The sequence below is a fragment of the Electrophorus electricus genome, chromosome 16, assembly GCF_013358815.1.
Source record: "Electrophorus electricus isolate fEleEle1 chromosome 16, fEleEle1.pri, whole genome shotgun sequence".
Lineage (NCBI taxonomy): Eukaryota > Metazoa > Chordata > Actinopteri > Gymnotiformes > Gymnotidae > Electrophorus > Electrophorus electricus.
Window position 1 is genome coordinate 12,422,117 of NC_049550.1, and position 11,375 is coordinate 12,433,491.

The 11,375-nt window shown below is 44.1% G+C and overlaps 2 protein-coding genes across 3 annotated transcripts in view; one reads left to right on the plus strand and one right to left on the minus strand.

Moving 5' to 3' along the window:
• Window positions 1-3,374, plus strand: part of kcnq5b (potassium voltage-gated channel, KQT-like subfamily, member 5b) — an 83,144-nt gene extending 79,770 nt beyond the window's left edge. For both annotated transcript variants that reach the window (XM_035534756.1, XM_035534757.1), the window contains one exon: window positions 1,131-3,374. In XM_035534756.1, coding sequence (XP_035390649.1) covers window positions 1,131-2,174 — 1,044 coding nt within the window. In that variant the 3' untranslated portion in view covers window positions 2,175-3,374. The remainder of the gene's footprint in view (window positions 1-1,130) is intronic.
• Window positions 3,375-3,899: 525 nt separating this feature from the next.
• Window positions 3,900-8,996, minus strand: eef1a1b (eukaryotic translation elongation factor 1 alpha 1b). Its single transcript, XM_027024820.2, has 8 exons — window positions 8,884-8,996; window positions 7,423-7,604; window positions 7,065-7,244; window positions 6,499-6,795; window positions 6,169-6,319; window positions 5,042-5,298; window positions 4,688-4,922; window positions 3,900-4,602 (listed from the first exon to the last, which is right to left on the minus strand). The coding sequence occupies exons 2-8, from the start codon at window positions 7,564-7,566 to the stop codon at window positions 4,478-4,480; spliced, it is 1,389 nt and encodes a 462-aa protein (XP_026880621.1). The 5' UTR covers window positions 7,567-7,604; window positions 8,884-8,996; the 3' UTR covers window positions 3,900-4,477.
• Between the last annotated feature and the right edge of the window lie 2,379 nt (window positions 8,997-11,375).

Consider the following 11,375-nt stretch of genomic DNA (forward strand, 5'->3'; position numbering starts at 1 on the left):
TCCAGCATTATTAACCTAATTTTTACCAACCACATCTGTAGCTAATAATCAAATACCACAAACAATAGTTTCAATACATGCTGTACAGGAAAACCTTTTGACATGCTAATAGTGGGCGAGCAATGGAGTAATGGCAGTTGCTGAATCCCATCAATAAGTAAATATGTGACTATATAATGTGAATGTTATATGTTACATTATTATTGTTACTAATCAGAATGTTATTATTATTATTATTATTATTATTATTATTATTATTATTATTAATCAGTTGTTTGTACAGGGTCTTTCTTAAGCCCAGGGTATCTATATATTATGAACACTTTATATTACTGACAGAAGAATTCTTATTGATGGTTTCAGTCAATAATGTGTTTTGAGTAAATGGGTTTTCCACTCTTTTCCTGGTACAGGGAAACATAATGTGTGGTATATATGTTGGTATATATGTGTGATATATAATGTGTGGTATATATGTTGGTGTATATGTGTGCTATGTAATGTGTGGTATATAATGTTGGTATATATGTGTGGTATATAATGTGTATATAATGTTGGTATATATGTGTGGTATATATGTTGGTAAATTTGTGTGGTATATAATGTGTATATAATGTTGGTATATATGTGTGGTATATATGTTGGTATATATGTGTGGTATATAATGTGTATATAATGTTGGTATATATGTTGGTATATATGTGTGGTATATAATGTTGGTATATATGTGGTATATAATGTGTATATAATGTTGGTATATATGTGTGGTATATATGTTGGTAAATTTGTGTGGTATATATGTGGTATATATGTTGGTATATATGTGTGGTATATAATGTGTGGTATATATGTTGGTATATATGTGTGGTATATAATGTGTATATAATGTTGGTGTATATAATGTTGGTATATATGTGTGGTATATATGTTGGTAAATTTATGTGGTATATAATGTTGGTATATATGTGTGGTATATAATGTGTGGTATATATGTTGGAATCAACCGTATGCATACAGATACGGATTGAAAAAAGATGGAATATTCCTTTAAAAAGAAGAACAAAAGTACTTCGCATATGCAAATGAGTTTTTGGTTTATTCACGCTGGCCTGTCCATGCCCCCTGTGTAGGTGCAGTCCATTGAATCCAAGCTGGACTCGCTGTTGGATGTGTACCGGCAGGTCCTACGGAAGGGCTCCAGCCCGGCTCTGACCCTGTCCTCGCTGCCCCTGTTGGAGCTGGAGCAGGCGGCCAACTACCCGAGTCCGCTCTTCAGCAAAGACCTCTCCTCCACCTCCCAGTTCAACCGCTCCGGCAGTTCCAACCTGCCCCGGAGCCTCCAGCTCATCCTAGCGCCCGGCGAGCCCAGCCGCCGCCTGGCCGACACGTCCGTCTCCCCCCCGACCGGGGCCGATCCCAGCTCCGCGCCGCCTTTTACCCCGTCGCCGCTCCACCCGCCGGCCACGCCCACCGTCGGAGGGAGCCCGCCCCCCATCTTCTCACCCAATAACATTCACCCCAGCAGGATGCATTTTCCCAGCCTAGGCCGCCCCCCTCCGGCCCCCCTGTCGATGGCAGCATCTGGCCGGTTTCAGGTCCCGATGTTTCCACCCCAGTCCGGCCAGACCAGCAACGCCTCGAGCATCCTTCAGCCCAGCCCTCCCGACGCATGCCCTCACTCCTACTTACCCAGCTACCGGCAGGACTCGGCTCCCAGTTCGGACTTGGGGAGACCGCAACAGCGGTACCGGCACAAGACGGAAGACGGCTCCTGGTGGCGACGCTTGAGCCTGGAGGCGGAGGCGGAGACGGAACCGCTGGCCCCGCCGTGCCCAGTCCCGGCGCCGAGCAGCGGGGACCACGTGCTGGGGAAGTCCCTCTCTTTCCACAACCTCCTCAGCTCCTCTGAGGTGGACAGCCGTGGCTGCCTCTCCGGCGGCGACCAGGGCTCCTCATCCGTCGCCTGCGAGGCAAGCAGGAGCGGCTGGGGCGAGGTCAACCTCTTCATCCGCGAAGGGGACACACCACCCACCAGGGGCGTCGGCTTCCTGTCGCAACCTGCTCCTGAGGCCCCGCGACCAGCAGAGCTGACGACAGCAGGAGGAGGCCCCGCTGGGTGCCCGCGACCAGCGCAGGGGACACGGGGCCTCGAGGTGTGCCACACATCCAACTAAAAAACCCTGCAGAAAGACCAGGAACTCCTCGGGATACGATCTTAACGAACGGCATAAAGCTCGACATTGAAGCTTTGTCTTATTTTAAACTTTTCTGAGGGCAAACGGAGGTTACGTGAGGAAGGATAGATTGGGTGGGGGGCTGTAGTTTTAGTTTTCAAATGTATTTCATTTTTTAATTGCAGTTTTATAATTGCTGTTCAGTACCAATTAATTTTAAAAATTAAAAAAAAATCTGAGTTGACCACACATAATGACATATGATTGCATGCATTGTCCTTTTTCTATATGCATCTTATGTTTCACATAGTGATAAGGAGAGAAAGGGTTGATTCAGAATTTAATTGATTTGTTAAAAGGCTGAATAATGAAGTTCGATTCTCAATCTCAAAACCATTAAGAAATCCCGAACTCTGCTTGCAGAGTTGCATGAATGTTGCATGTCTCCAAACATAAATGCACGCGGTACTCATGGCCCCCAAACAGCTGGGAGGAACTAGGGAGCAGAGTTTGTAGACAAGTTGGCTTGTCAAAGATCTTGTACTTTATTTTCCAACTCATCCAGTGACTTTGCCATTGATCTAGAATAGACCTGAGTGAGACCTCTGTGAGGTTTATCTGAATAACTTTACAAAGTCCCTGGATTAAAAGATTCTTTTTAACTTGAATAGCTCTGCATAGGAAAAACATAATAGAAACTGTGGGCAGACACTTTTAAATGTGAATCTAGCATTTCAGTGTTTCAGAACTTTAATGGTTTTCGAAAATTGTAGTAGAGGATAATTTCAACGTGAAGAGGGGAGGAATATAAGGAGGTGGTTGTTTGAAAACAATGAAAATCTCAACTCAAATAAACAACAGTAGCAGCGCAGACCTGTGTGTTATGTCAGCAATATAAAGGTTTTATAAATGTAGGCTTCAATTTGGAGGAGTTCAGGTGTCTGTAATGAGAAAAACGCTGTGGCTTTGTCAAGCCAACTTAAGTGTAACATTTTTACTGAAATATTTGGCAGATATGTAGTTTGGTGGGGGGTTTTTTGTTTGTTTGTTTGTTTGTTTTGCTCTTTCTAACTAATCCATTGATTCCTGAAGTTCGTCTCTTTCTTCAGGTCTAAGTGCCAGACACATTGGAAGACGCCTTTGCTGCTATACACTGTACAGTTTTGATAAAGCCAATTAAACACAAGTAGAAGCCCGAAACCTCTCCTGGTTCACTGTCTCTGTCCGTTCTCACTATTCTCTCTGCATTTAATCACATATTTTTCACTGTGGAGGTCCAGAATATGACCGCTTCCTGAAGTCTGACGTTAACCAAACTTTACTAATACAGAACAAGGGTTAAAATTAGTAGGGTTCCGATCATTGATAGCCATGGATGTTTACAAACAACACAACATCTTTTTTATAAATATTCTTAAGGCTGGACTCCAGTGTTTGTGTACATGTAGCAACTGGTGCTCAGAGCTCGCTGCCATATATAAATAAGAGGGAGGGGAAAAAACCGTCCATGAACGTCTTTTTTTTTTTTTTTTTTTTTTTTTTAAAGAGTGTTAAAATGTCTTTTATTGTTTCTTAAAACATCTTTTATTGTGAACCCACATGTTACATGAGCTTATGGAGAACTTTGTCCACATGTTAAGATATATGAGAGCAAGGGGAACATTTAGCTCACGCTCAGGCTACACAGAGTGCTAACGGGGTGGGAGTGTCAGTAAAGTGCACTAGCTAGCTTCATGCATGCAGCAGGGAAAAAAGACACAGGGGTGTTTAAGGCTACCTCACAAACATCTCAGTGCAATACAAACCAGTGTGAAAACTAATATCTACGACAAAGCGGTAGAGGTTGATGGGTCTTGCAAGGCAGGTCAGGTTAGCGACATAGATAGGATACATGGCTGGTTGGGAACAGGAGAGGAGGGTGTCAATCTATTGCACAGTAAGCAGGAAAAATGGTCCAAATGGCTGTTTTCCTCTTCCACGTCTAAAGATTAGCATAAGGTGCTCACGTAAATCCAATGCAGAACTCCAAACTACTAATGGTCAAACATAAATACAATTATTAGCCATCGTTATCATTGTCAGAGCATTTGTGTTCGTGTGTGTTCCTTTGTGTTTGTATGTGTCTGTGTGTATGTGTTCTATGTGTGTGTTTATATGTGTGTTTGTGTGTGTGTGTTTTTCCTCCGTCTGCTCTTGCGATGCATTGTGATAATTAGCCAGGCTTTTCCTATGGAGCTAACGAGCGGATGGGCGGCATGGATTCTGCTGTGGCTGACTCGAGATCTCGCAGCCCTGCCCAACGTTCATTTGTTCTTCTGGGCCTTCTGGGCGGACTTGGTGATCTTGCCTGAGGTGGCTGTCTTCTTCTCTACGCCCTTAATGACCCCCACCGCCACCGTCTGGCGCATGTCACGCACCGCGAAGCGCCCTAGGAGAACCAATCCCGGTGACCTTTTCTTTCTACAGGTTTGTTTTAACATCCAAATTTCTGTAGATAAAAAAAAAAAACTTACCAAGAGGAGGGTACTCAGAAAAGCTCTCCACACACATCGGCTTTCCCGGGATCATGTCCACAATTGCTGCATCGCCAGACTTCAGCGATTTGGGGTTGTCCTCCAGTTTCTTCCCAGAACGGCGGTCAATCTTCTCCTTGAGCTCAGCGAACTTGCAGGCGATGTGGGCAGTGTGACAGTCCAGAACAGGAGCATAGCCAGCACTGATCTGGCCAGGATGGTTCAGGATTATGACCTGCAAGCAGATACAGAATAACCAGTGGCTATATTTTTAATAAAAAAATAAATGCCAGTGATGGTATTGTTTTCTTAATAAGCATGGTTGGTTTGAATGAGATGGTTGGCTGGTGACACCTGTGCAGTGAAGCTAGCAGCCTCCTGTGGAGGGTCGTTCTTGCTGTCCCCTGCCACATTCCCGCGACGGATGTCCTTGACAGAGACGTTTTTCACGTTAAATCCCACGTTGTCTCCGGGCAGTGCCTCTGACAGGGCCTCGTGGTGCATCTCCACAGACTTCACCTCAGTGGTCACGTTCACAGGGGCGAAGGTCACGACCAGGCCAGGTTTGAGGACGCCTGTCTCAACCCGGCCGACCGGGACAGTCCCAATACCTGAGTGGGAGAAGAGAACAAAGTTAGATTCGCTACCACTCCTAAATGTAGCCACCCTAGCAGTGCAATCTTTGAATTTAGCAAAGTCTTGCCTTCTTTAAAGTTACAAAGCAGCAGTGACAGTGACAGTAGTGATAGGCATAGTGACAGTGATTAGTACCATACTCAGTGATTAGTACCACACTCAGTGATTAGTACCACACTCAGTGGTTGGTACCATACTCAGTGATTAGTACCACACTCAGTGGTTAGTACCATACTCGGTGGTTAGTACCATACTCGGTGATTAGCACCACACTCAGTGATTAGTACCACACTCAGTGGTTAGTACCATACTCGGTGATTAGTACCACACTCGGTGATTAGTACCATACTCAGTGGTTAGCACCACACACAGCGGTTAGTACCATACTCAATGGTTAGTACCACACTCAATGATTAGTACCATACCCAGCGGTTAGTACCACACCCAGCGGTTAGTACCATACGCAGCGGTTAGTACCACTCAGCGACCAGTACCAAACCCAGTGGATAGTACCACACCCAGCGGCTAGTACCACAATAAGTGGTTAGTACCGTACTCCGCAACCAGTACCACACTCTGTGGTTAGTACCATACTCAATGGCTAGTACCATACTCAGTGATTAGTACCCTACTCAGTGGTTAGTACCCTGCTCAGTGGTTAGTACCATACTCAGTGGTTAGTACCATGCTCTAGACAAAGCAGCCAAGCAGAACGTCACATTGCTGACTAAACACTCGTTTCTGACTGGTGGCCAAGTTCCTTGCCACATTCAGCTCTTAACAGGCCTCCTGAGGGTTCCTCTGTGGCTCTGCTCATCTGTCTATCTGCTCGTCTGTCTTCTCACCTCCGATCTTGTAGACATCCTGCAGAGGAAGGCGGAGTGGTTTGTCCGTGGGCCGGGTGGGAGGCTGGATGGCATCCAAAGCCTCTAACAGCGTGGTCCCAGAGACGCTGCCATCTTTACGCGTGATCTTCCAGCCCTTAAACCAGCTCATCTGTGGGAAACATGTGCTCAGACAACTTTAGCACCCAGTCTGCTTTCACACAAGGATATGTTTCATATGCAGCTTCCATATTAAACAACGGTGAAAGATTTACATTTTTCATTAATATTCCTATTTTTTGCACCGTTTTGCCAATTCAGTGGATGTGTTTAGCATGGCACTTTACTAACATTGGGGCTAGATTCTAGCATGTTATCTCCATTCCAGCCCGATATGGGCACGAAGGCCACAGTCTCGGGGTTGTAGCCGATCTTCTTGATGTAGGTGCTGACTTCCTTCACTATCTCCTCATAGCGCTTCTGGCTGTAGCTGGGCTCCGTGGAGTCCATCTTGTTGACGCCCACGATCAGCTGCTTGACGCCCAGCGTGTACGCCAGCAGTGCGTGTTCTCGGGTCTGCCCATTCTTCGAGATGCCAGCCTCAAACTCCCCCACGCCTGCTGCCACGATCAACACGGCACAGTCTGCCTGTGCTCACACAGAACAGGAAGCGGCACGTGCTAAGAAGCTAAACGTTCACTTAGTGCTATTTTATTTATGATATTTATTGTATTATTCTTTATTTATACACTTAGCAAAGCACTGCACTGAAAATTTGACATCAATGCAATCTAAGAAAAAATGTTTAGCATGTGCTAAATCTTGGATGTCAGTCTCCAGCCCAAGGACACCAAATGATAATCCTTTAAGCAAGAGCAAGTCTGCTTCTTGTCTGCGATGTCTGAATGGTGACACACCTGTGAGGTTCCAGTGATCATGTTCTTGATAAAGTCTCTGTGTCCTGGTGCATCGATGATGGTGACGTAGTACTTGCTGGTCTCGAACTTCCACAGGGAGATGTCGATGGTGATGCCCCTCTCGCGCTCTGCTTTCAGCTTATCCAGAACCCATGCGTACTTAAAGGAACCTTTGCCCATCTGAGCTCAAAAACAAGAAGCATAACAACCCACGTATATTTATAAGACACAAATGAATAAATCTCATACACAAATAGCAGGGGGACACAATCTGTGCAGCGTCGCAATAACAGAACTGTTCGACGCTATGGGACACCAGTTTGTTTGGGCACATCCTGCACTCTGGACTGGGTCTGACCTCTGCAGCTTCCTTTTCAAACTTCTCAATGGTCCTCTTGTCAATGCCGCCACACTTGTAGATGAGGTGACCAGTGGTGGTGGACTTTCCAGAGTCCACGTGTCCAATGACCACGATGTTGATGTGCAGTTTCTCCTTTCCCATAGCTCAAGGTTGATGGGATTTCAGAACGGTAATGGATCCTAAAGAGTAGGAAGAAAGTTGAATAATTCATTACACATATGATTTATTCAGCATCTTGTTGTTGGTGAATAAGGAGGAGCAACATGTGGGTAATGTCCATGCGATGGTCGCTTTGTACGTTACAAAGAGTAAGTGACTTGATTCTTGCATAAAAATACTAAATAATTACACTGTTACTTACACTGTTAGTAAAACATGATTAAAAGTGTAAGAAATATGTCTTATGGAATATTTTCAGTTAGGATTGCAATTCCTTTGGATAGCCATTATTGAGGTATTAAACACATCTATATCATTGTAATGCTTTTTGTTACCCTCTAATTGTTCGACTTGGTTATTGCAGAGAACGGAAGACAGTTATGGGGTCAATAAAACACACACACACACACACACACACACACACAAACACACACGATTTTTCTGTACACATTTGTACTCTGTTTAATTTCTTGATTTGTGTGCTTCTATCAACAACTTGTAGCCTGTCTTGCAGCCTGACACCAAAATTATCTACAACATGAATAACGCCATAAGTGGGCAGCGTTGTTTTCCAATTATATGTAGACACTACACGCGCGCGCGCGCACACACACACAACCGCAGCCTTTTTCCCACTGCGTGCGGAATCATTTTTGTAATTGGTTTCGCATGAAGATGATAGTTACTAATATAAAATGTATATGTAGGTTTAGATTTTGCAAAGTCAGTGGCCCATTGTATCTCTATTAATTGTATTATTATCATTCAGCCATTTAAATTGACAGCAAATTGTGTAACCGAAACCTCAACGACGCGAACTGTCCATCATGCTTTACTCAGTATAAACCTTGTCTGGGTAGCAATGGAACAGTACAGGCCACTTGTCCTATGCGGCAGAGTCGCTATGTCTAATTAAACGTTTACGTGTGGGGTTTTCCATAGGTTTTCGAATAACCTTAAAGCCCGAAGCCTGGTATCATAAATCATGCGTTGCCATCCTATGAGAAGTGTGAGCATGTAAACTGCGATGTGCTACGGCTGAAATGGGCTGTGAAATGGCACAAAGACCGTATAAAAGAATAGCGACGACGTATTCGAAAAACGTTACACACGACACCCGCGCCATATTCGTTTTATTCCCGCATTAGAATTTTTTAAAAAAATACACCCGATCGAAACATCACAGCATCGGTTGCAGACAAACGAGAGCCATACAAGTGTTTAACCCGCACGACAAACAATGTAGACGCATAAAGGACAAAGACGTCACAGAGATGGTCTATTTTTCTAATGTCCAACCTTGCAGAGCAGTCCTGGAGGCCCGGGGCAGCAATAGCGCGGTTAATGACTGATACGTTGTCTCAGATACTGTTGGCTTGGATGCTGTCGATGTCGTCAGATTTTGCCACTGGGTGTAAGACAATGTTATTTCTATGTCCTCCAGCAGGTGGAGCAGTTGAATAAGAGATTTGACCTCTCTTTCTCCCGGGATTCTGGATACGGCATGAAGCCTCAGCTAATTTTCACAAATTCTCTCAACATTTACTCCTTATAATGCAGATTTGGCTATATGTGACTTCTCAACCAAGGACAATTAGCCAATATGATCACAAAGTAGGGAGAATGGCAAATCTTTCTGCGTTAATTGTTGGTTCAAACTACTTTAAGGATGTCATTTTAGAAAGCCCAAACTACCGTTTAATCGAATGGCCCACATAAATTAAAGAAAGGGTTGCATGGACGCTGGTTTCTATAAGAGTAATAATTTGAGTCAAATGGGTTGCCTTCATGAGGAAATCTATATTTTAAATAACCTTTTTTTAAATATATAAGATATTCCCGTAAAGTATCTACAGGCGACTGCACAGTACCTTTACTAAACGCGTTTCAAGTGATTCAGGCGCGTCGTGATGATGAACAGATACACAGCTGTGAAGGAATTTTAGTGTACCAGCCAGCGGCTCCACCGAGAGCTGAGCAGACGCTCTGTGGAAACTATCCCAAAGGTATTCGTGTAGGTTTACGTTGTGGCCGTTTGTGCAGTCTGTCCGCTCGGAACACTATCGAAACAGCCAAAGCCGAAGCGCATCCGGAACGGTAGCCTACGTTCGAGTGTGTGTGCATAAGTGTGGGACGGTTTTTCGTTCCAGACATGCTTGGGTTTGCGCAAAGTTAACTCAATTACACGTCACTACAAACAGAGAAATATGCTATTTATCGTATACTATAGGTTTTTGAAAACTAATTGGAAATAATGCTATTCAAATAAAATGTATACCCAAACTTTAGGGTAACAAGTAAAATGTAATTAAAGGGAAAAGGGACCAACACGATTTGCTTGTTTCACTTTATAAACAAGTATGTTTCAGAACACGGTGCATACAAGACAATATTTTATAGAAGCTATTAAAATGATATCTTAAATTAGTCCAGCCGTGGGAGTCCCTTTGTTATCCTTGTTTCGTGTTCGTCCCTGTGATTAAATCTGTATTGCTGTGGCCCAGAGCGCGTGGGAAACGGGTGAATATGGGGAGAAAATAGATCACCATCTGCCTGAAGAACACGCTGCCAAGAGAACTTTCTTCTGTTCTTATGAAGTTATCGTCGCGACAGTTCCTGCAGTGGCGACTTCGACCTGAGCGACATCCCGATTCATTTTAGTTTCACGGTTGCCTTGCCCCGACAGCTTGCGCGTCCGATCGCAGATGTACATGCAACCTCCTCACTCTGCTATTGATGTGGTAGTAGAATATTACCGACGCACAGCTGGGCCAAGCCCAATTTCTCTACACGGGTTGTCTAATTCCGTTATTCAGACTTTACTGCCTCAGGACCTATTGTTTGCTTTGGCATGCCCCTGTTCACCTTCGTCTTTAAAACCAGCTGCCAGCATTCCTTTAGAAACCAATCGCGTCCTGACTCAAAAAGGCACTCCTTGTCAAAAACGCTGCAAAGGCGTTTTTTACTGCAGTGTCTGGCACAGTGACCTGCCAATCAAACCCCGGCCTTTGGGATTATGAGACAAGCAACTGCACTGTAGCAGAGTTCAGTTTTTCACATCCCAGTCACCACCCCATGTGTTATTACGTTCTGACTTGAGATGAAATGATTCGCAAACGATTCACATGAGGAAAGTCACCACAGCCTAGAACTTTATCAGAGAAAGAAATCACCTGCATCCTTATTCTCTCTCTCTCTCTCTCTCTCTCTCTCTCTCTCTCTCTCTCTCTCTCTCTCTCTCTTTGATTGGGTGGTATTTTTATAAATCTAGGTCCAGGGGCCACCTGGGGAAAACAGCACTAAATTCAGGCCATGAAACAAACCCAGGCCAAGTACAAAGCACTTCAGTAATATATTAACATACTGTAGCTTCCCACCGGTAGATAACTAGGAACAAGTCACCCAGATTAGTGCTATCCTTACATTATTGGAAGCATCGAGGATGATAGCAGCACAGTTCTACAAACAGCCCAAAACATATTAAACTTAAGTTCTCCTCACAAGGCATATCAGAAGCATGGTGAGAAATTATTTTTTCCTCTTTATTGGTTGAATGATGTACTTTGATTGTTCCATCGTGGTTCTATTTTTAATATGGAATGTCTTGTTCTTGTGTAACCAGAGTAAGTGGGGGTTTTAGGAAGGGGGGACACACTTTGTGCTTCTGTGGTCATAAGAACAGGCAAACTGAGAAAAGGTCTATCAAGCATTTAGGAAGTTTCCCTTGAATTCTGAGCTGAGATAATCCTTTCTGCTTTTCTTGTCATGGTTCATATTAAGTTGTGGGTGGA